The 23,021-nt window shown below is 35.6% G+C and overlaps 1 protein-coding gene across 2 annotated transcripts; it reads right to left on the bottom strand.

Moving 5' to 3' along the window:
- Window positions 1-1,819: 1,819 nt before the first annotated feature.
- LOC127495421 (NLR family CARD domain-containing protein 3-like) lies at window positions 1,820-17,235 on the bottom strand. Of its 2 annotated transcripts, none has more exons than XM_051862266.1 (8): window positions 17,202-17,235; window positions 12,433-12,489; window positions 12,150-12,263; window positions 11,803-11,910; window positions 9,473-11,266; window positions 7,874-8,044; window positions 2,695-2,873; window positions 1,820-2,309 (listed from the first exon to the last, which is right to left on the bottom strand). In XM_051862266.1, coding segments are annotated over exons 2-8 (2,418 nt in total). In that variant the 5' UTR covers window positions 12,483-12,489; window positions 17,202-17,235; the 3' UTR covers window positions 1,820-2,307. The 2 variants fall into 2 exon arrangements, with proteins under 2 accessions (XP_051718226.1, XP_051718225.1); XM_051862265.1 differs by lacking the exon at window positions 17,202-17,235 and adding an exon at window positions 14,019-14,185 and having other exon boundaries at window positions 12,433-12,524.
- Between the last annotated feature and the right edge of the window lie 5,786 nt (window positions 17,236-23,021).

Genomic DNA, 23,021 nt, shown 5'->3' with positions numbered 1-23,021 from the left:
CCTGAGTCAATCAATAAATCTGACATGCAACCAGTTAAAGGCACAAATATGTAGGATTTTTAGATTAAAATATCCAAAAACCACTAGAACAATGTTATATATTTTGTTGACTTGTGTACTTACATTATCCCAAATGTTTCTAAGAATGTTTAAATCTAGAGAAATAAGCAATTTTAACCAGGACACAGACCGTGTCCGTGTGTCGCCTATCAATGACATCATTACCCTCGATTTCCTGTTTTATTTTGTCGAAACCATGGAAACATCAAAGACACTTTAGTACTGTGTATTGTTTTATTAGACAGGGGAGCAACTGTTTGGATACAGTAAACAGGGCAAATTAGCGTAAGAGCGCAATTCCACAAATGTGTCGATGGGAGTGGCAAGTTTTGCGCGTGATCTACTGATGACATGCAAATTAAAGAACACAGACACAGTCAAATCATTTACATAATGACTAACGCAATCTATCAAGAAGTGCAAATTAGCGTTGGGTCACAAATAAACAGAGCTGATGCCTGATACCGACGCGGGTCGACACAGGCGCAACTTAACATGTAATCTGACAAACACGTACACATATATAATATCGTTTGCCAAGCCATGTTGGTCTATATAGGCCAACATAGCTTGGCAAACGATATGTTCGGATAACGTCTTACTCTGGCATTTCAAAGAAATTAATGATCTTCCTTCTACCACGCGCTCTCTGTTCTCTACGGTGTCTCCTCCTAGCAGCAACAATTGCAGCCATGTCGCAAAATGGGTTAAGACAGCTTTTTTTAGGGCATTAAATAATGGCGTAAATACCAGTAAATTGATGAGCGCAAATATTAGTAAATCGCATTGTGTGATTCATTTAATTAATCAATATTGCATCTGAAAGGGAAACTCCTACAAATGCATATGCAATAAGGTCAGCCGCAAAAATAACTCAGTTCATTTTACACTGCGTGTCTTTAGTAAATCCCGTCAGTAGTTTTTTTAACGCCAAAAGAGGGTTTGTGCTGGCGCATTCTGTTAGTAAATCTGGCCCTAAGTCTTTTTGTTTGAATCTTGTTTTCTTGATTTATAGTGAGTACCATGTTTTACCATGGCTAATATCGATCTAGCTTACTGCAGTGTGCAACAAGTGTCTCATAGCAGCCGCCAAGCGAAAGCACAGAGTAGCACTATAACAATTTTCAACACACAAATGTATTTAATATGATAAGCAGCACTGCTTTACCCTGCAACTGTTTCATAATAAAAGATCAGCTGCTGTTGAGACGTGTGTTGCGCTCGTCTCTCATTAGAAATTGCTCCAGCGGCCTCGTTACTGCTCCCACAGCACTCTGCCATGCTTTGCCTACAGTAACGTTAATAATCTCATCCATGAACATGATTTCTGCCTGAGTCCCGTCCCGATTCTTTTTCACCGGCTGTAGACGTGAAGACAACACCTCCCATGATTCTGTGAAATCAAGGTGTCATCGAGCTACGCCTTTGTTTTGAATGAGCGATCTCTAGCGGGGAAAATTTAGATCAAATATTCACATATCTCTGTGATCTCCCAGATGAAGGTTAGTTTTAAAATAAACAACAGTTTAATATTTGCAAATAACTCATAATTGTATCCTAATTTAGTTACTTGGCGTTTGGTAATGAAGGGCCTACTTTGCATCAGCAACACTGACTCAATAACAACTGATGGCTCCTGCTCGGTATAATTGTTTTCAAGAACATTATGTAAATTGGTATGCTATTTAGCCTAGGCTACCAAAACGAACACCAAAGCTTAACATGAACTGTTAAAAATTAAAGCAATTTATGCAAATAATTGATGGAAAGCTGACAGCCTGCACGTTTATTGACCACCTTGTTTCATATGGATCAATTTTCTGTTCTGATCGCAACAAGTCTCTGCAAACTACTAAGTAGGCACCAATCAGAGGCCGCAATTTTATGACTTTTCATGACTTCTTATAAAGTATCTTACAAATATAAAAATACAAATCACTAAAGTATTTTGATACAAAATACAAAGCCATTTTCATCAACCCTATCAAATACAAATTACAAAATACTATTTTGTATTTGAAATACATGCATCATAAATACTGCCCATCCCTGGTTACACCATCATTGTAATCAATATCTAGTGTATCCAGAACAATTACAAACTGCTTATGGTGACTTTCAGTACTTATTTTCATGGGCCATTGCATATAAAATTGTATATTAAATTAAATTTCTTCAGTCTCTGTAGCTCCTTATTCACCATCAGATGATCCTGAGGAAACTGGACTGACATCTAAATACTGAAAGTCCTACAATAAAACACACAGACAGTCACATTGTCAGTATGAGACATTACTGCTGTCACATCAGAAGATAATTTCAGAAAAAAAAACAGCCAGAGATATTAACATATTCATATTACAGCCAGAGATATTAATCTATTAGAGGTTTTTCATTCATAATAGTAAAAGATAAACAACTTTCTCTTAATTACTTACACACAGAGACACGGTAAGGGATGAAAATTTCATATATTCATAGATCAGTCACATCACAGAAATAAACTCTTATTAAAACAGTTTACAGAGACTGAAGTGGAGTTGAATTATAATCTTATATTCTCCAGTTACACACATATGAGGATGTTACTGAACTTACTGTCAATTTAAAGGCTTTAAATGAAAATATACTCACAATAGTACAATGTCTCCAGTTTATAATGTGGATCATCCTTCAGATCAGAGAGCATCTTCACTCCTGATTGTCCTAGTTTATTCTGAGACAAATTCAGTTGTCTCAGGTGTGAGGGGTTTGATCTCAGAGCTGAAGTCAGAGCAGCACAACCTTTATCTGTGACACCACAACACATCAACCTGTAGAGAACAATGACACAGTTTGAGTTGTAGTTCAAGTGTCTGTAGTTTGTGATTCACTCTGGTCTCAGATCATGAGAGGAGATATAATGACAAGCATTGCCACATACTTCTGCTGACAGAATGAGATTTATGCATGTTGATGCTCAATGTGCTGTTTGAAACTGTCATGTGCTTCAGGACTGAACAGACACACAGAGTTGAATGTGAGATATTGTTTCATAGTGATATAAGGACGGTTCTAACTGGAGAAACAATGACTTGCACCTCTAATACACTCCTACAGGAAGACATTTGCTTCACAGGATCCACATGTTCCCCATTATATATCATTTATTAACTCTTGTGATCAAACACACAATTGTGTCATGTTTGGTCTCATCTGGCAGCTTATAAACTGAATAGAAATATGGTGAACTCAAAAGAGATATTCAATGTCCTAATGTACTCAAAGTAAGAACTATTGCCTTCACATGCATTGAGATCATGTTCCTCCAGATCATCACCCATTTACCACCAGGTTACAGCTCTACACTGTGTTTCACAGTTAAAGGGATAGTTTACCCAAAAATGAAAATTTGATATTTATCTGCTTACCCCCAGGGCAACTTTGTTTCTTCAGTAGAACACAAATGATGATTTTTAACTCCAACCGTTGCGGTCTGTCAGTCATATAATGCATGGCAATGGGAACTTCATCTATAAGAGTCAAAAAAACATGCACAGACAAATCCAAATTAAACCCTCATGACGACACATTGATGTCCTAAGACACGAAACGATTGGTTTGTGCGAGAAACCGAACAGTATTTATATAATTTTTTACCTCTAAAACACCACTATGTCCAACTGCCTTGCGCATCCGGTTGGTGAGGTCTGAACGCGCTCTGACAACGGAAGTGATCTCTCGCACTCATTGAAGTATACAGGTGCTGGTCATATAATTAGAATATCATCAAAAAGTTCATTTTTTTATTATAAATTATTTTTAAAAATGAAACTTTCATATATTCTAGATTCCCTACATGTAAAGTAAAACATTTCAAAAGTTTTTTTTTTTAAATTTTGATGATTAGAGTGTACAGCTCATGAAAGTCCAAAATCCAGTATTTCAAAATATTAGAATATTTCCTAAGATCAATCAAAAAATGGATTTGCAAAACAGAAAAGTTCAAGTTCTTTAAAGTATGTTCTTTTGTGCACTCAATACTTGATCGGCAGGACATATTACAGCAAATGACTTGCTCCTAGCACAAATTACTGCATCAGTGAAGTGTGGCATGGAAGTGATCAGCCTGTGGCACTGCTGAGGCACTATTGAGCCTTCAGATCATCTGTATATTGTTGGATGGACTGTTTCTCATCTTTCTCTTGAAAATATCCCATAGATTCAGGTCAGGCATATTGGCTGGCCAATAAAGCACAGTAATATCATGGTCAGCAAACCACTTGGAAGTGGTTTTTGCACTGTGGGCAGATGCTAAAGTCCTGCTGGAAAAGGAAATCAGCATCTCCATAAAGCTTGTCAGCAGATGGAAGCATAAAGTGCTCCAAAATCTCCTGGAAGATGGCTGCATTGACTTTGCACTTGATAAAACACAATGGACCAACACCAGCAGACGTCACGCCCCCCCAAATCATTATTGACTTCAGAAACTTCACACTAGACTTCAAGCAGCTTGGATTCTGTGCCTCTCCAGTCTTCCTTCAGACTCTGGGACCATGATTTCAACATGAAATGCAAAATTTACTTTTATCTGAAAAGAGGACTTTCGACCACTGTTCACTGTCCAGTTCTTTTTCTCCTTAGCCCAGGTAAGATGCTTCTGACGTTGTCTCTGGTTCAGAAGTGGCTTGGTAGTCCTTTTCCTGAAGATGTCTGAGTGTGGTGACTCTTGATGCGCTGACTTCATTCTACTCATTGTGAAGCTCTCCCAAGTGTTTGAATCGGCTTTACTTGACAGTATTCTCAAGCTTGCGGTCATCCCTGTTGCTTGTGCACCTTTGCCTACCCAATTTCTTCCTTCCAGTCAACTTTGCATTTAATATGCTTTGATACATCACTCTGTAAACAGCCACCCCATTCAGTAATGACCTTCTGTGACTTACTCTCTTTGTGGAGGGTGTCAATGATTGTCTCCTGGACCATTGCCAAGTCAGCAGTCTTCCCCATTAGTGTGGTTTCAAAGAACAAAAGATACCCGGAATTTATACTGTAGGGATGGTCATTTAATGAAACTCAAATGTAAATATTCTAATATTTTGAGATACTGGATTTTGGACTTTCATTAGCTGTACGCTCTAATCAACAAATTAAAAAAAAAAACTTTTGAAATGTTTTACTTTACATGTAGGGAATCTAGAATATATGAAAGTTTCATTTTTTAAAATAATTTACAATAAAAAAATGAACTTTTTTACGATATTCTAATTATATGACCAGCACCTGTACACGCGAGACATCACTTCCGTCATCAGAACGCGTTTTGAGACCTCACCAACCGGATGCATAAGGAGGTTGGACATAGTGGTGTTTTAGAGGTGAAAAATTATATAAATACTGTTTGGTTTCTCGCACAAACCGATCGTTTCGTGTCTTAGGACATCAATGTGTCGTCACGAGCCGCAGGGTTTAATTTGGATTTGTCTGTGCATGTTTTTTTGACTCTTATAGATGGAGTTACCATTGACAAGCATTATACGACTGACAGACCACAACGGTTGGATGAAAAAAATCATCATTTGTGTTCTACTGAAGAAACAAAGTCACCTACATCTTGGATGCCCTGGGGGTAGGCAGATAAACATCAAATTTTCATTTTTGGGTGAACTATCCCTTTAGAGTATTAATTGTCATTTGCGCTGAGATTTAATGTCTTTACTGACCATTTATTTTACAAGTTGATTTTAGTTTTAGAATTTACATTAAAGGAGACATCTTACTGAGGACAAAGACGTGTGAATATTAGAGGGATGATCTTACTGCAGTTTCTCCAGTTTACAGTGAGGATCCTGTAGTACATCAGACAGCAGATTCACTGATTTTCCTATTTTATTCCCAGTCAGATCCAGTTCTCTCAGGTGTGAGGGGTTTGATCTCAGAGCTGAAGCCAGAGCAGCACAACCTTCATCTGTGAGATCACAATCCTTCAACTTGTAGAGAACAATGACACACTCTTCACTCTCTCAGTTCAGATCAGATCAGTTTAGCAGTGAATCCATTATTAAAGAGAAAATACAAACTTAAAGCACAAATTAATGTTTGATGGATCATTAGACTGAGCCCCGGTCAGTAGGGGGCCCCACTTTTACCCGTTTACATTCATTTGATTTGTTCAGTTTTGCCAGGCAGAAATTATTAGTCTCATTTCCTCTGTCTGGCCAGTTTGAGTGAGGTATATAAACGGACCAGCCTCCGACTGAAAGAGTGTGCGTTTAGAAAGAAATTATGCGATCTGAAGAGTTTTGAGCGCTCTCTTTCATCTCACTACCATGTCATCACACTAGTGGGGAGGAAATATCATCAAAATGTAAAACAAATGTTTAGGAGTTCCTGTTTTTTATATTTATAACATAATATAGGAGTTATCAAACAAGCAAGAGTGTAATTTTTCTGAACATCTGCACGCAAATGTGACATTGATTTTATAGAACAACTTCAATAAACAACAATTTACTGAATAACTTTCACATTTCAAACACAGTCTGTTTTTGCACCATCAAAGAAAACAGAACAAACAGCAGAATTGCTGCGACTCCGAGCAACACAATGTTTTGTTCCTCAGAGTCAGTGTATTTGAACGAATCAGAGTTCATGATTCAATTAGGGTATCAATTCATACTTTTTTACAGTCTATGATTCATACAGTCATTTGCTAAGTTAAATGAATTTGAATTTTGAACAAATCAGCTGAATGAAGGATTCAACTCACTCATTAAGACAGTGACTTGCCACATACTGGTGGTTTTAGTATCATATTTAAAAAGTAGCCTATTTCAATTTTTCAAATATTTAATATTTCTATATTAAAAATTTTATTTTTTAAAACATTAATCTCTTAACGTAATTTATGCAATTATAATCGCTTTGCAAATCTATTCATGCAATGTCTGAGCTGCATTAAACTGTATGTGTAAATCCAAAGATGGATTTTACTGATACTGACTTCATTTGATTGGTAATAATATCCACACACAGTGTCTTTTTATTCTGAATGAATTTATTGATTAAATTTAAGAATCTGACATAAGAGGACACAGATAAATAAAAAATAAATGTAAAAATACTGTTCATCTCTGGCTTTATTGCTCAGTGTTATTTCAGGGTTTTGATCTTCTCTCAGCTGAGAAACACATGCTGTATTTTACTGTATTATAATGACTATTTAATATTAACTCTAAACTTTGACTAGATTAGGCATGTTGCATATTAATTGTTCTAGGAACCTTTAAAGAATATTTTAATTTCTGTGAATTTTGAGCAACTACATGATGATGATCTAGTTGATTTCTTGTAGCGTAGGTAGGGCCCAAACATAAACAAGCCCAGAAGCCCCCAGACCCCTCAGTCTTGCCCTGCTATTCACCACATTGGTTAGTTTTACTGTTACTTAAATCTGTACTATGTAATATGTATGGAGTATCAATTAATCTGTGAGTGTGATTTTACACAAACACATACATGTTTAAAAAACATTTTTAAAACTGTCAATGCAGAAAGATGAACGTGATGAACAGTAAGAATGAATCCAGCATGTTCTTCATTTCTCAGTTGTGTTGAGCTCGAGTCTGTTTAAAGTCCAGAGACTGAAATGTTGATTGTGTGAAAGTGTGTATTTCAGTGTGACTCTCAGTCCTGCAGTATCATGTGACTGAGGAGCAGCTCATGTGTTCAATCATTTACAGCTCAATCAGCTGAACTCACAGCAGCAGAAAGAGGCTGAACACTTCAAATATACTTTACATTGTGATTCATGTGTGAGAGTCAAATATGATCTTACCATAGTTTCTCCAGTTTACAGTGAGGATCCTGTAGTACATCAGACAGCAGATTCACTGATTTTCCTATTTTATTCCCAGACAGATCCAGTACTCTCAGGTGTGAGGGGTTTGATCTCAGAGCTGAAGTCAGAGCAGCACAACCTTCATCTGTGAGATCACAATCCTTCAACCTGTAGAGAGATGAAAATCAAATAACATACTAAATAGTTAAACTATCAAACAGCTATCAAAAAAGTTATCCAACAACTTATATCAAAGTTTCATGGTCAAATTCGCGCTAATAAAAAACGTTAAGATTGAACTAAATTAATATTCATGTATTTTTTAACTTTTAACCAAGGGTCTTCAACCAGGGGTCAACAGCGGCACTGCAGGGGGTGCAACAATAAATGTTTGATCACAATTTTTTTTTTTTTTTTTTTTTGTAAAAAAAAAAACATGGGTAAAAAAAATTAAGTCAAACATAAATATGAGCACTCTCAGTTGATACTGTAATAATATCATATTGGTGAAACAGGTTTGTGCGCTTTTCAGGAGAACGTCAAATGTTTCTATTTACAGCATGTTTTTGCAGCGGTGAGAAATGTAGCCAATCACAGACATGTTTGTTGATCTCGTGAACGCAATGGCCAATCAGAGGTGTTTATAGTCAGAATCCAGTTTTTGTTCAGAGCTGAGTTCTGTACGCTCATAAATCCTCTCATTAACAAAGACACGATGCAAGTAAGAGATTCATTATTCAGTGTAGACAACTTTATTGATAATAATGGAACTTTGTGAGATCATGAACTGAGATGAGTGACAGATTTTTAGTGATTGTAAAGGAAGCGCTCTTTTGAGGCTATATATAATCCACTGAATAAAAGTTTTGTTTTTCTTGCTGCTGAGAGGAAAGATGGCCAATTACATGCTGCAAAACAGCATGTCAAAATAGATACGTCCAATGTAAACGCAGACTAATAGATTGATTGGAAAAAAAAAATTGTATGTACATTTTTGAAATTCCATTCCAAATATCTGTTAAAGTAAATCTAATCTATTCTTGTTATGGTGGAGCCGTTGCTACACATTACATCTGCTCTTTACTAGAGAAACTGCACTAATCTCAGATACTCAGTTATTTGTTTCTTAATCGTCCATCTCAAAGTGAAATTAAAATGTGAAGTTTTAGTCAACTTTAAGCTATTGTTCGAGTAAATGTTTAATTGTCCACCTGACTAAAATTAAAATGTATGACTCTCTGCTATGTTAACCATATATCAAATGTATTTTTTGTTTTTTGGAAATTTGAGCTATTTGATAAATAAGCTTTTTCTCCAATTGTTTGTTTGGTCTTAATTTCTTTTATGTCATTTATTTAAAAACAAATATTTAAATTCCTTCTGTTTGTGCAAGAACATTCAAATGTTAAACCTGAATTATTTATGCATATGCAAATTCTCTGACTGTGAATGTCTGAAATAATTTTACATTTTCACGGAAAATACATCAAAATACTGATCACTAAACTCTAGACAGCATCTGCAGCACTGAAGATTTATGAACTTTTATTTTCTTAATGTTTTAACAGTGAAGTGATTGTTCTCAGTGATACTTACTGAATTGATCTGGATTCTTTAATCACAGGCAGCAGCTTCTGAAGAATCTTCAGTTTTTCAGTGTTGTTGTTTCCTCCAACAAATGTATTAATATCAAACTCATCCAGCTTCTTCTCTGATGTCAACAACACAAAGACTACAGCTGACCACTGAGATGAAGAGAGTTTGACTTCTCTTATTCTTCCAGATTTCAGATACTGTTGTATTTCCTCCACTAGTGAATGATCACCCAGTTCATTCAGACAGTGGAACAGATTGATGGATTTCTCTGGAGAGTCAATGGTCCTGATCTTCTCCTTGATGTACTCAACTGTTTTCTCATTGCTGTCAGATCTGATGCTTGTCTGTTTCATTAGTCTTTGTAGGAGAATCTGCTGAGACTCCACTGACAGACCCAGAAGAAACCGCAGGAAAAGGTCCAGATGTCCATTTTTACTCTGTAGAGCCTCATTCACAGCTCTCTGATGGAGATCAGATAATGAAACATTATAAAACCAGGCCATAACTTTAGACCACAAACTCTGTTTGGTGATTTGGTCAAACACATTTATGTTGCTGTTAGTGAAGGAGAGGTGCACATATAGAGCCGCTAGATGTTCCTGAACGCTCAGATGAACAAAGCAGAAGACTTTCCCCTGATACCAGCCAAACTCCTCTCTGAAGATCTGAGTGCACAATCCTGAGTACACTGATGCTTCTGTCACATCAATGCCACACTCTCTCAGGTCTTCCTCATAGAAGATCACATTGCCTTTCACAAGCTGATGAAAAGCCACTTTCCCCAGTTTGAGGATCATGTCTTCATCTGTCACGTTCTTCTCATAGTCCTTCTCATGTTTGATGTCAGTCTGAAGGATCAGGAAGTGTGTGTACATTTGAGTGAGAGTCTTGGGAATCTCTCCACTCTCTGCTTCGCTCAACATCTTCTCTAGAACAGCGGCTGAGATCCAGCAGAACACTGGGATGTGGCACATGATGTAGAGGCTCCTTGATGACTTCAGGTGTGTGATGATTGTATTGGCCAGACTCTGATCACTGATTCTCTTCCTGAAGTATTCCTCCTTCTGTGGATCATTGAAGCCTCGTACCTCTGTCACTCGATGGACACACTCAGAGGGGACGAGATCAGCTGCTGCTGGTCTGGAGGTGATCCAGATGAGAGCAGAGGGAAGCAAATTCCCCGTAATGAGGTTCATCAGCAGCACGTCCACTGAGGCTGATTCATTTACATCACACAACCTCACATCGCTCTGAAAATCCAGAGACAGACGACACTCGCCCAGACCATCAAAGATGAACAACACTTTATATTTGTCACTGGATATTTCCATTTCTTTTGTTTCAGGGAAAAAGACATGAAGAAGATCTGAAAGACTGAGTGTTTTGTCCTTCATCAAATTGATCTCTCTGAAAGGAAGTGGAAATATGAGCTGGACGTCCTGATTCTCTTTCCCTTCAGCCCAGTCCAGGATGAACTTCTGCACAGAGACTGTTTTTCCAATGCCAGCGACTCCCTTTGTCAGCACAGTTCTGATGGGTTTGTCTTGTCCAGGTAAAGGTCTAAAGATGTGCCTGCATTGGATCGGTGTGTCCTCTGCTGCTGCTCTCCTGGATTGTGTCTCAATCTGTCTCACCTCATGTTCATCACTGATCTCTCCACTCTCACTCTCTGTGATGTAGAGCTCTGTGTAGATCTCATTCAGGAGTGTTGGGTTTCCCTGCTTTGCTGTTCCCTCATACAGACACTCAAACTTCTTCATCAGATTTGATCTAAACGTGTGGAGGACTTCATGGCTGTAAAATTAAAATACCACATTATTACACAAGTCTAAGTGATACATATATAAAAATAGTAAAAGTCTATTGAAATTTTGAATTATTGACCACGTTGTTGATTATAAACTATATGATGAATCTTTGCAGAATCAAAACCTTGTATATTATTGCAGGAATTGCCTTAAACAGCATGAAGTAGATAAATCAAATACTCTTGATATTTTGAATTGATACTACAGTTTAGTTTCTGTGATTATATTAGAAATATAAAACGGATAGTTTCTAGTGGTGATAAAGTGATGATATATTAATGTGCCCAATTTCTATATAGCTTGTCCATAAACCATTGATACAGTGAAGTTAATGAACTGGATTAATCGATGGAAAGGGTTTTTTTTTTTTTTTTTTTTTTTTTTTACTAATTATTGGTAATAAAGAAAAAAAGAAGCAATAATACATTAATAAATTAATAAACCACAATGTACACAAAGCAACAAAGACTTTTTTGTACTCTGTATCATAATCAAATCTTATATTTTACAGAAATGTTATACCTGAGATCAGTCTGTGTATCTCCATTCTTAAAATCTATTAGCCAATCCACAGACCTCCTCATAGACACACAGCTGGGCTCTGGTTCTGATCTCTTCTGATCAACTGAACTATAACAAAGAGAGATTAAAGAAACACTTTAAGGTTTTTTATTGAAATCATGTTGATACAAAAACTGTACATTTAACTAAGCACTTTCATAGATGTGTGTCTCTGTGCGAGCAACACTATATATGATAAAATATCAGATAAAGATAAAAATAACTATAAACAAAATACAAAAATATTCAACATAATATTATAATACAAAAATGCCATACTATAATCATATTTTACAGATGTGTTATACCTGAGATCAGTCTGTGTATCTCCACTCTTAAACCCTATTATACGACCTATAGACTCGTCACTCCTCATAGACACACAGTTGGGCTCTGGTTCTGATCTCTTCTGATGAACTGAACTATAACAGAGACAGATTTGATCATTTATGATTATAATAATTTGATTACAAGGTCTTTAAAAAGTATTTTTCATCAAAAGCACTTTAGGTCTTGACTTGTTTATAATAAAAATTTTAACTTAACAAAAACATCTATGTTTTAAATGTAATTTATGCTTATTTGAAGTACCTGCATTCTGGAGAAACATCTTCATCTCTGGATGTTTGTGTGTCATCCATGATGAATCTGAACAGTTGAAACAGAATCTGATCTCGAACACTCTGGACGAAAATGACAACAACAACAACAACAATTTAGCTCAACCGGGGCACGTTCAAGCTCAAACCAGTGCGCAACGTTTTGCTACGGTTTCCGGGTTGAAACGGTGTAACGGGGTCTGATACGTTTTCTCTTGTTTGGTGGGTGTGTCAGAAATGTTAGCCCAATCAGCAACAACATGCATATAAACCACGCGGTATTAAAGAGACAGCTCGCACAATGGGTATGTAACAAAAGTACTATACATATATTTATATATTTTGCTATTGTATTTTGGAGTGACATTTTCATAAACTTTTCTATTCTCCTCTGATTATATAATGGTAAATATTACAATAGCACAACAATAGTGATCATCAATAATAATAAGCCTAATACTCACAATAAAAATAATATAAGGTCATATAGATCATAACACAGGCAAGAAGTGGATTATCCTTCACCTGAAATGTTTGCCTTTTTATCCTGAAATGCGAGGCAAATGTTGGATCACAACAATTAGGAACCACAGTTTCCACAAATCCCTTCACTTTATTAGGATGTTCCCTTTTATTCAGCTGCCATAGTTGCAACTCTTGGGTCATCAGAACAGGTTGTTCAACGCACCACCGTTCCGTTTAAAAAACGTTTTGTCGGGGCTGAACGCAGCTCTGGTCAGAAACAGGATCACGAGGCGGTGACGTTCACTCAAACACACTATTTTTCATTCCAAAGTTGCGAATTTAACTTATGCGCAAAATTGCAATATCGCATAAAACTTTTGATAATAAAGCACCGTTTCCATCAAGTGAGTCGAAGAGAACAAAATCGTCACTTCCTGATAAACCCGTGCTAAATATCGCTAAGAAACGTAGGACAAGCCACTGTATATAATAATTTTCGTATAGCTACAATAAATTATTTGCGTCTCAGAGCGCGCAGACGAAACACAATAAACCTCAGAGGCGGATGCTGCTGTCTAGACAGTTCTGGGAGGGATTTTCCGAGCCACTTTGAAGACAAACTTCTGAGTGACCAAAACAGCATTTCAAATGCTTTGCAATAAGATTTTTCCGCTGGTTATTAGAGTTATGCCGTCCCATCGCGCAAATTCACATGATTTTTTTTTTTTATATGCGCATCGAGGAATTTATTCTGTAAATGTGTTTCCATCGTAGTTTATGCTAATGTTTTCTTATCGGATAAAAAAATATATATATATCCGACTCAAACGAGCGCATAAGTTTTTTTTTTTTTTTTTATGCGCATTTTTATATAATTTATAATTTATATATTTTATAATTTATCCCCATCTTGGCGTTTCCACCCAGCAGTTTTTGATGCGATATCCCAAAATGCGCATAAAATTAGTGGGTGGGTGGAAACATAAACATACCAAACCTAAGCCGAAGAATAAAGTCCTAAAATATTAGGTCTGAAGTCACCCTAAAGTGTCTCCAGACCCGAGATGACAGATTCTTAAAATAACAATAATAATAATAAAACAAAAACTTCACCTTTCAAGAAGCCACACGCAAATTCATTACAAAGGTTCCCATTAAACACGCTGATACTCGTTATTTTAAAGAATAGATTCTGGTTGTTAAAATGGCGAACATGAATGCTAGAATCTGATTGGTTGACCAACGTTCTAAGGTGTCCAGTTATTTTCAAGGAATGCTCGCTGCAGAGCATAATGACCTCCAGCTCCACCTCTCTGGAGCTCAGGGTGGAGTTTAACCTATTTAATGGGTGGAGAGATAGGGTTATGGATAGGGTCAGGGTGTGGTTGGGGGATGCAGCTCCACCCATCATGCTCTGACAGTAGGTCCAGAGAGGGGGAGCTGGAGGTTATGGCAATCCAATGAGTAGATCTCATTATTTTCAGGGAAACGCGCGGCTAAAGTAGTTCCAGGCAGGTCTTGACTGCATTACAGTTACAAATCACTTTGCCAAATGATACGGCCTACTACCGCAAAAGAAACAAAACCCACACCGACACCGACCAAGCAAATAAATATAGTAAACAATAGGATGAAAACGACAGACTATTGTCATGTTTTTTTTTTGCCACAAAATACGTTTTATTGTGTCCTGAAAGCGAACTGTCTCGCGCTCTCTTTCAAACGGACACACACCCGCGCAGAAACGTTTTGTCAGCTCTGCATTTAAAGAGAATATTTCATTTATGAGAACCTTTAACTGGATTTTAGTTTAAACAAACAATCTTACAACTGATTCATCCAGGAATGAAACTGTTCTGCTGTGTTGATGTATGATTGGCTGAGTAAAAAGGATAAAGTATTTGGCAAATCTGTGTCTAAAATGTTATAACTTTATTAGACCATATGTTTTTTAGTTTTTTAGACTTGTTTATGTCTAAATGAAGGAGCTAAATGTAAGAAAAAATAGACAAGTGTAAACTGAGATTAACTATTTAAGTAATTTAATACTTCTGACTTTTGTACAAACTAAAAGGAAAACATCTGTGTGACATTTTAGCGACCTCTAAAACTTTATTATATATATATATAGTATATATATATATATATATATATATATATATATATATATATATATATATGGCTATATCAGATTCTTATATTATTTGTTAAATATATTTTCTCCAGATTAACTGTGCAGCTGATGAGACCTGATGTAACCTAAACTCCTTCCTCACTGAATGAAGCTTCTTTCTGGTGTGTTTGTTAAGGTGGCCTTTTTGTGAAAAACTCCCACATTAGATACAAATGTAGCCTCTGACCTACATGAACTTCAGGTGTTTATTCAGTTGTGTTCAGAAACTAAACTTCTTGCTTATGTTCAAGTTGGTCATGTGAATTCACTGCATTGACCAACAGAAAGCTGATTGTTTGAAAGTGACCTCTGTGTGAGCTGTGCTTCATTCATCTCTACACTATTCACACCTGACCTGTTTTTGCACATGAAATGTACAATTTTGAACACACCTTTACTGTTGTAAAAGAAATATCACACTCATGCTGTTGATCAAAAAATATCTGAATTGTTTTCACTTATTGTTTTGGTTACATTTGTTTCATATCTTTAATTTGACTTTGTCTAAACGAGAAGGTTTTTCAATTAAAGAATGTTCTTAAATATAAAGACAATAAATACATCAATCTAAGAGCAAAACTTCTGCTCCTCCCCAAAATACAGAACAACATCTCTACAAATCTTGAGAGATTTCAAACCAACATTCTTTGAACAAACTGAAAACAGCTTTATTTGAACAATAAAATAACATTTGCATGATCAGAATCTCATTTATTTGATCAGCTGCACAGACGCTAACTGATTCTTGAGGTTTATGTGTTCGCATGTGTTTGTTTAAGTGGCTTTTTTGTGTGAAACTCCTTCCACACTTCAAGCAGCTGAACGGTTTTTCGTCACTATGAATCCTCTGGTGCTGCTTCAAATGGCTCACTGCTATAAAGCACATGTGATCCCGCACAACATCATGTACTTTTTGGTGCTGTTTCAGAGAGTCCATGCGTGAGAAACTCTTTTCACACAAAGAGCACTTATGGAGCTTCTCATTCATATGAATTGTTAGGTGTTTTTTTAGATTTAGATTTAGATTTTAGAATAAATATGTAAAGCATTCTGGCTCATCTATTGTGTCCCATTATATGAGAGCTGTGTGTGGAGGGAGTGTGTGTTCATCTCTGTGTTTTTATGAAGGTATGAATGTGTTTATGCATCAATTTGCCCACATCGTTTTAAACTGTATAGCTGTGTTTTGTGTGTGTGCTAATTGTCAAAATCCAAAATTTATTTATTTTTAATTATTAGAAACAAATTTTGTATATGAAAAAGTTAATAATTGTATTTTTATTGCCAAAATATTTTACTTTGTCTTGCATATCTTATTCATTAGATTCTGTCATATGGTCATGTTACAGTGTGCCTCACCTACGGGGCATGTTGTCACATTTCACTTCCATTCTTTTGAGGTAAATAAAGAAAAAGTAGGCTATATGCTCTAATAATGAAACAAAACCACATTTTTGTACTAGACGTGTCAAATTATTGTGCAGAAAAATTAATTCTCTGAACCCCAAGTGGATTTACACAAAATGAAAAAGCTACAAAAAGTGTTAGGTTGTGCCCCGCTCTCACCTACCTAACAAAGTGGCCAATAAGTGTATACTCATATAGTCAGAGTATATATATCCAAAGCAGAGGAATTTTAATGTTGTCAGTGACACTAAGCAGAGTTTTGCTGCTGTAGTGAACATTCACCATAAGAGAAACTCAGAAACAATCTGAAGCATGGTTGTCAATCCTGATCTTGTCAATTTAAGTGATATTTCTTCTAAAGTCAGTACTGTACTTGTCAGTGATGTAATGATTTTTCATGACAGCACAGATGGCGACTGAGATGTTTCATGTCTGTAAAACTCTTTCCACACTGATAACTCTCATGAGGTTTCTCTCTAGTGTGAAAGAGTACATACTTTTTGTGTGAAAATCTTTCTCCTGCACATGTGACAATTTGTTCACAAGTACAGGACTGACTTTAGAAAAAATATCACTTTAATTCTACTACAGCTGATCTGAGACTGAGTTTTAACCTTCCATCAAAATGAGTGAGTGAGTTTACTGAACCCAGAACAAAAGGAATGATGTAATTAAGGATGGATGGATGTCAGGAAATGAAAATTAAATTTGCTCACCTTGCAGTTTAAGGAGCAGAATGAAGTGAGATCCAGATCTGAGATTGTGAAAGTGAGAGAGGCAGATGGATTGGGAAATAATGCAGGCCAGATTCAATTCTAACACTGAAATCTACTATAAAACTGATTCAGTTCATTTGCAGAAATTATACAATCAGAAAGAAAACTTTTTATTCCCATCTCTGCTGTCATAATGTTAGTTCACACAAAAATTAATGGTGATTATGAAATTAAATTACTCACCCTCATGTCGTTCCAAACCTGTAAGACTTTTGTTCATCTTCGAAACACAAACGAAGATATTTTAATAAAATCAGAGATATTTCTGGCTTTCTATTGACAGTCCACACAACTACCACTTCAAAAAGTTCATAAAGACATTGTAAAACTAATCCAAAATTAATCGAGCGGTTTAATCCACATTTTCTGAAGAGACGCGATCACTTTATATGGTGAACAGATAAAGTTATACAATAATATTAACAGCCAAGCTGCTGAAAAGGTCAAACATGTTAAATATTTTGTATTGTTTCTATTTATAATCATTTGAATTGAACTCTAAATATGGACTGTATCTATAAGAAGTCGATGCAGATACTGTATATTTTGAGGAAATTAAGTAGTTTTGGTGTGAGCTTACAGATCCTGTTGAGTGTCAAAAGGAAAGGACAAATTTCCATGCAAATGGACAATAAAAATATTTCATTTAATTTCATAATCTTTTCTTTGACAGAAGGCTGTTTTTTTTTTCTTTTTTCCTTTTAATATAAAGTGAGGAATAAAGCAAGAGTCACTGTCATATCACTGCTTTTTGTTGTTGGCTTTAGAAATACTTGATATTAACATCTGCATATAGACATTAGTAATTAACTGTGTTCAGAGGCAGGAGGAAAAAAATAAACCAGTAAAAGAATGGGAAGATTTAGGTGCGCATGATTTATCCGTCGATCAGATGCGCGTGAAAGTTGTGTTCGTTACTATAGCAACAGTAGAATCCGGGTACAGTGTGTTTCAGAATCAATCACTGTAAAAAGAACTTTTATGTCGTGATGACGACAAAACAACTTTTGTTATCTCGAGATCACGAGAAAATTAGGTTGTGATCACGACAAAACAAGACAGAAAAAAAAAATCCATGGCCGTTTAGAGCTTCCGTAAAAAAACAGATAAATAATACAAATATATTACGGAAATAAATATTCAGTGAAATTATGTGAGTAATCTTTGTTGCCCTCTGCTGGTAGAGAAATTTACAACACCTGTCTCTTCTGTAGTCTCAGACTGAACTTTTCCCAACACTGTCTGTATTGCACAATAAATCTATTGTCTATGGCTTGTTTTTTCACTTTGCTTTAATCATTTGCTGCGTATTTTAAGTGTTGCACAATCTACATTGTAATCAATATCTAACAAATTCGAAACAATTCAAATGAGCTAGTTCAGCTCTCATTTTCATGAGCATTACTATAAAACAAGAAACTGGTGTGAAGTCACACACACACATGTCAGTGTGATCGCTGTGTGTCTCTGGGTGCTTCTCAATTCTTATTTGTGCATCCTCGTTTCCTTTCCTCGCTTCCTTTCCTCGCGTCTTAGCTCCACCCTTTCAGCATGCGAGGGAAGGACACAAGGAAAAGACGCGAGGACGGAGGAACTGAACCAAGTGAAATGATATCCGTGCTCCCTTTAGCGTTACTTTAAAGCTGCACTCGAGGGATCTACCCACATGTTGTTAAAGTTTGGTTATTTAAAAAAATTATAATAAATATTAATAAAGCAAGATGCTCCGTTGAAATATGTGAGATGTAAAGTTTATTTAAACTGCAAAAGTTAAGCATACATTTAGATTATTGTGACAGATATGAAGGGGGAGGAGAATGTATACGTGCGTCGTGTTTCTCGACGAGAAAGACTTCCGCAAAGGATGCACCTGTGTATGCTCGCTCATGACTCCTCAGGAAGCTTCCTCACTCAGATCCAGATCTGAGGAAACTGCACACGTCTGTTCAGTTTACGAACACTGTCTCCAGCCTACAGGCAAATAAATGACAAAAGAGTTTATCAGAGTTTTGAGGCCTGGGAGAGGAAAGAAACACTCTCCACCAAACACTTTTTTCTCATACTCTTGATGAAAATGTACAACAAGCAGAAAGTTACAGATTTATTATTATTATAGAATTAATACTGTCATAATTAACAAGTTGTATATGAATATTTATTTTTTTATTTTTATTTTTTGAGCTTTAACTAGCCATAATAATATTCAGAAATATGCCTTAATTATTCCATTATATCATTTGTCATTTTGGTAATCTGATAATAACCATCTTCATCTGCTCTTCATCAGTTTTTCCAAGCCTCCAGAAATCCAGAATTTACTCTGAAAAATACAGGAAATAAATAAACAGTAAATAAAAGACATGATTAAACTAAAATGCCTCTGACTTTATTTATAGAAGAATGAATCTGTTTTGTAACAGTGTCTTTACCATCACTTTTGATCAATTTAATTCATATTTGCTCTATAAATGTATTAATTTCTTAGAAAAAAATCTTACTGACACCAAACTTTTTAACAGTATTGTACATCAAATTTGTTTTAATTATTTTGGGGCTTTTTTGGAAATCATTTTATAGATTGTGAAAGTGAGAGAGGCAGATGGATTGGGAAATAATGCAGGCCAGATTCAATTCTAACACTGAAATCTACTATAAAACTGATTCAGTTCAATTGCAGAAATTATACAATCAGAAAGAAAACTTTTTATTCCCATCTCTGCTGTCATAATGTTAGTTCACACAAAAATTAATGGTGATTATGAAATTAAATTACTCACCCTCATGTCGTTCTAAACCTGTAAGACTTTTGTTCATCTTCGAAACACAAATGAAAATATTTTAATAAAATCAGAGATATTTCTGGCTTTCTATTGACAGTCCACACAACTACCACTTCAAAAAGTTCATAAAGACATTGTAAAACTAATCCGAATGAATCGAGCGGTTTAATCCACATTTTCTGAAGAGACGCGATCACTTTATATGGTGAACAGATAAAGTTATACAATAATATTAACAGCCAAGCTGCTGAAAAGGTCGAAAATGTTAAATATTTTGTATTGTTTCTGGATAATCATTTGAATTGAACTCTAAATATGGACTGTATCTATAAGAAGTCGATGCAGATACTGTATATTTTGAGGAAATTAAGTAGTTTTGGTGTGAGCTTACAGATCCTGTTGAGAGTGTCAAAAGGAAAGGACAAATTTCCATGCAAATGGACAATACAAATATTTCATTTAATTTCATAATCTTTTCTTTGACAGAAGGCTGTTTTTTTTTTCTTTTTTCCTTTTAATATAAAGTGAGGAATAAAGCAAGAGTCACTGTCATATCACTGCTTTTTGTTGTTGGCTTTAGAAATACTTGATATTAACATCTGCATATAGACATTAGTAATTAACTGTGTTCAGAGGCAGGAGGAAAAAAATAAACCAGTAAAAGAATGGGAAGATTTAGGTGGAAACATTTAATAGCTCATCACAAAAAATTACGGAAGCCCTAAACGGCCATGGATTATTATTTTTTTCTGTCTCGTTTTGTCGTGATCACGACTTAATTTTCTCGCGATCTCGAGATAACAAAAGTTGTTTTCTCGTGATCACGACTTAATCTCTGCTCTAAATTACACAAATGTGCCAACAGGTGTCAGTATATTACCAAATTTAACTGATGATGTGCGGTAAATTTCCACTTTACTGTATTAGTTCATATTGGCCCAGATTGTACGAGTTTCGGACAGAGAAAGTCTTCGTGATCGCTTTATTTTGTGCAGTATTGTGTGCGTTAAGTAATTAACTTAACTGTTAAATGCTTGAATATGATTATTTCGCTTGAAAGTTTATCTGTTATCGTTCTGACTAGTGCAGGACTCACCACAGTTTCACGACCGCAATAGTTCGGTCTGATACTAAACTTTTTGCTTATTAAAACTAACTTGTTTTTTCACTTTGCTTTAATCATTTGCTGCGTGTTTTAAGTGTTGCACAATCTACATTGTAATCAATATCTAACAAATTTGAAACAATTCAAATGAGCTAGTTCAGCTCTCATTTTCATGAGCATTACTATAAAACAAGAAACTGGTGTGAAGTCACACACACATGTCAGTGTGATCGCTGTGTGTCTCTGGGTGTTTCTCAATTCTTATTTGTGCATCCTCGTTTCCTTTCCTCGCTTCCTTTCCTCGCGTCTTAGCTCCACCCTTTCAGCATGCGAGGGAAGGACACAAGGAAAAGACGCGAGGACGGAGGAATTGAACCAAGTGAAATGATATCCGTGCTCCCTTTAGCGTTACTTTAAAGCTGCACTCGAGGGATCTACCCACATGTTGTTAAAGTTTGGTTATTTAAAAAAATTATAATAAATATTAATAAAGCAAGATGCTCCGTTGAAATATGTGAGATGTAAAGTTTATTTAAACTGCAAAAGTTAAGCATACATTTAGATTATTGTGACAGATATGAAGGGGGAGGAGAATGTATACGTGCGTCATGTTTCTCGACGAGAAAGACTTCCGCAAAGGATGCACCTGTGTATGCTCGCTCATGACTCCTCAGGAAGCTTCCTCACTCAGATCCAGATCTGAGGAAACTGCACACGTCTGTTCAGTTTACGAACACTGTCTCCAGCCTACAGGCAAATAAATGACAAAAGAGTTTATCAGAGTTTTGAGGCCTGGGAGAGGAAAGAAACACTCTCCACCAAACACTTTTTTCTCATACTCTTGATGAAAATGTACAACAAGCAGAAAGTTACAGATTTATTATTATTATAGAATTAATACTGTCATAATTAACAAGTTGTATATGAATATTTATTTATTTATTTTTTTTTTTTGAGCTTTAACTAGCCATAATAATATTCAGAAATATGCCTTAATTATTCCATTATATCATTTGTCATTTTGGTAATCTGATAATAACCATCTTCATCTGCTCTTCATCAGTTTTTCCAAGCCTCCAGAAATCCAGAATTTACTCTGAAAAATACAGGAAATAAATAAACAGTAAATAAAAGACATGATTAAACTAAAATGCCTCTGACTTTACTTATAGAAGAATGAATCTGTTTTGTAACAGTGTCTTTACCATCACTTTTGATCAATTTAATTCATATTTGCTCTATAAATGTATTAATTTCTTAGAAAAAAATCTTACTGACACCAAACTTTTTAACAGTATTGTACATCAAATTTGTTTTAATTATTTTGGGGCTTTTTTGGAAATCATTTTATAGATTGTGAAAGTGAGAGAGGCAGATGGATTGGGAAATAATGCAGGCCAGATTCAATTCTAACACTGAAATCTACTATAAAACTGATTCAGTTCAATTGCAGAAATTATACAATCAGAAAGAAAACTTTTTATTCCCATCTCTGCTGTCATAATGTTAGTTCACACAAAAATTAATGGTGATTATGAAATTAAATTACTCACCCTCATGTCGTTCTAAACCTGTAAGACTTTTGTTCATCTTCGAAACACAAACGAAGATATTTTAATAAAATCAGAGATATTTCTGGCTTTCTATTGACAGTCCACACAACTACCACTTCAAAAAGTTCATAAAGACATTGTAAAACTAATCCGAATGAATCGAGCGGTTTAATCCACATTTTCTGAAGAGACGCGATCACTTTATATGGTGAACAGATAAAGTTATACAATAATATTAACAGCCAAGCTGCTGAAAAGGTCGAAAATGTTAAATATTTTGTATTGTTTCTGGATAATCATTTGAATTGAACTCTAAATATGG

Source organism: Ctenopharyngodon idella, chromosome 15 (genome assembly GCF_019924925.1).
Source record: "Ctenopharyngodon idella isolate HZGC_01 chromosome 15, HZGC01, whole genome shotgun sequence".
Lineage (NCBI taxonomy): Eukaryota > Metazoa > Chordata > Actinopteri > Cypriniformes > Xenocyprididae > Ctenopharyngodon > Ctenopharyngodon idella.
The sequence above is the reverse complement of the archived record's forward strand: the minus strand, read 5'-3'. Positions and strand labels throughout refer to the sequence as shown.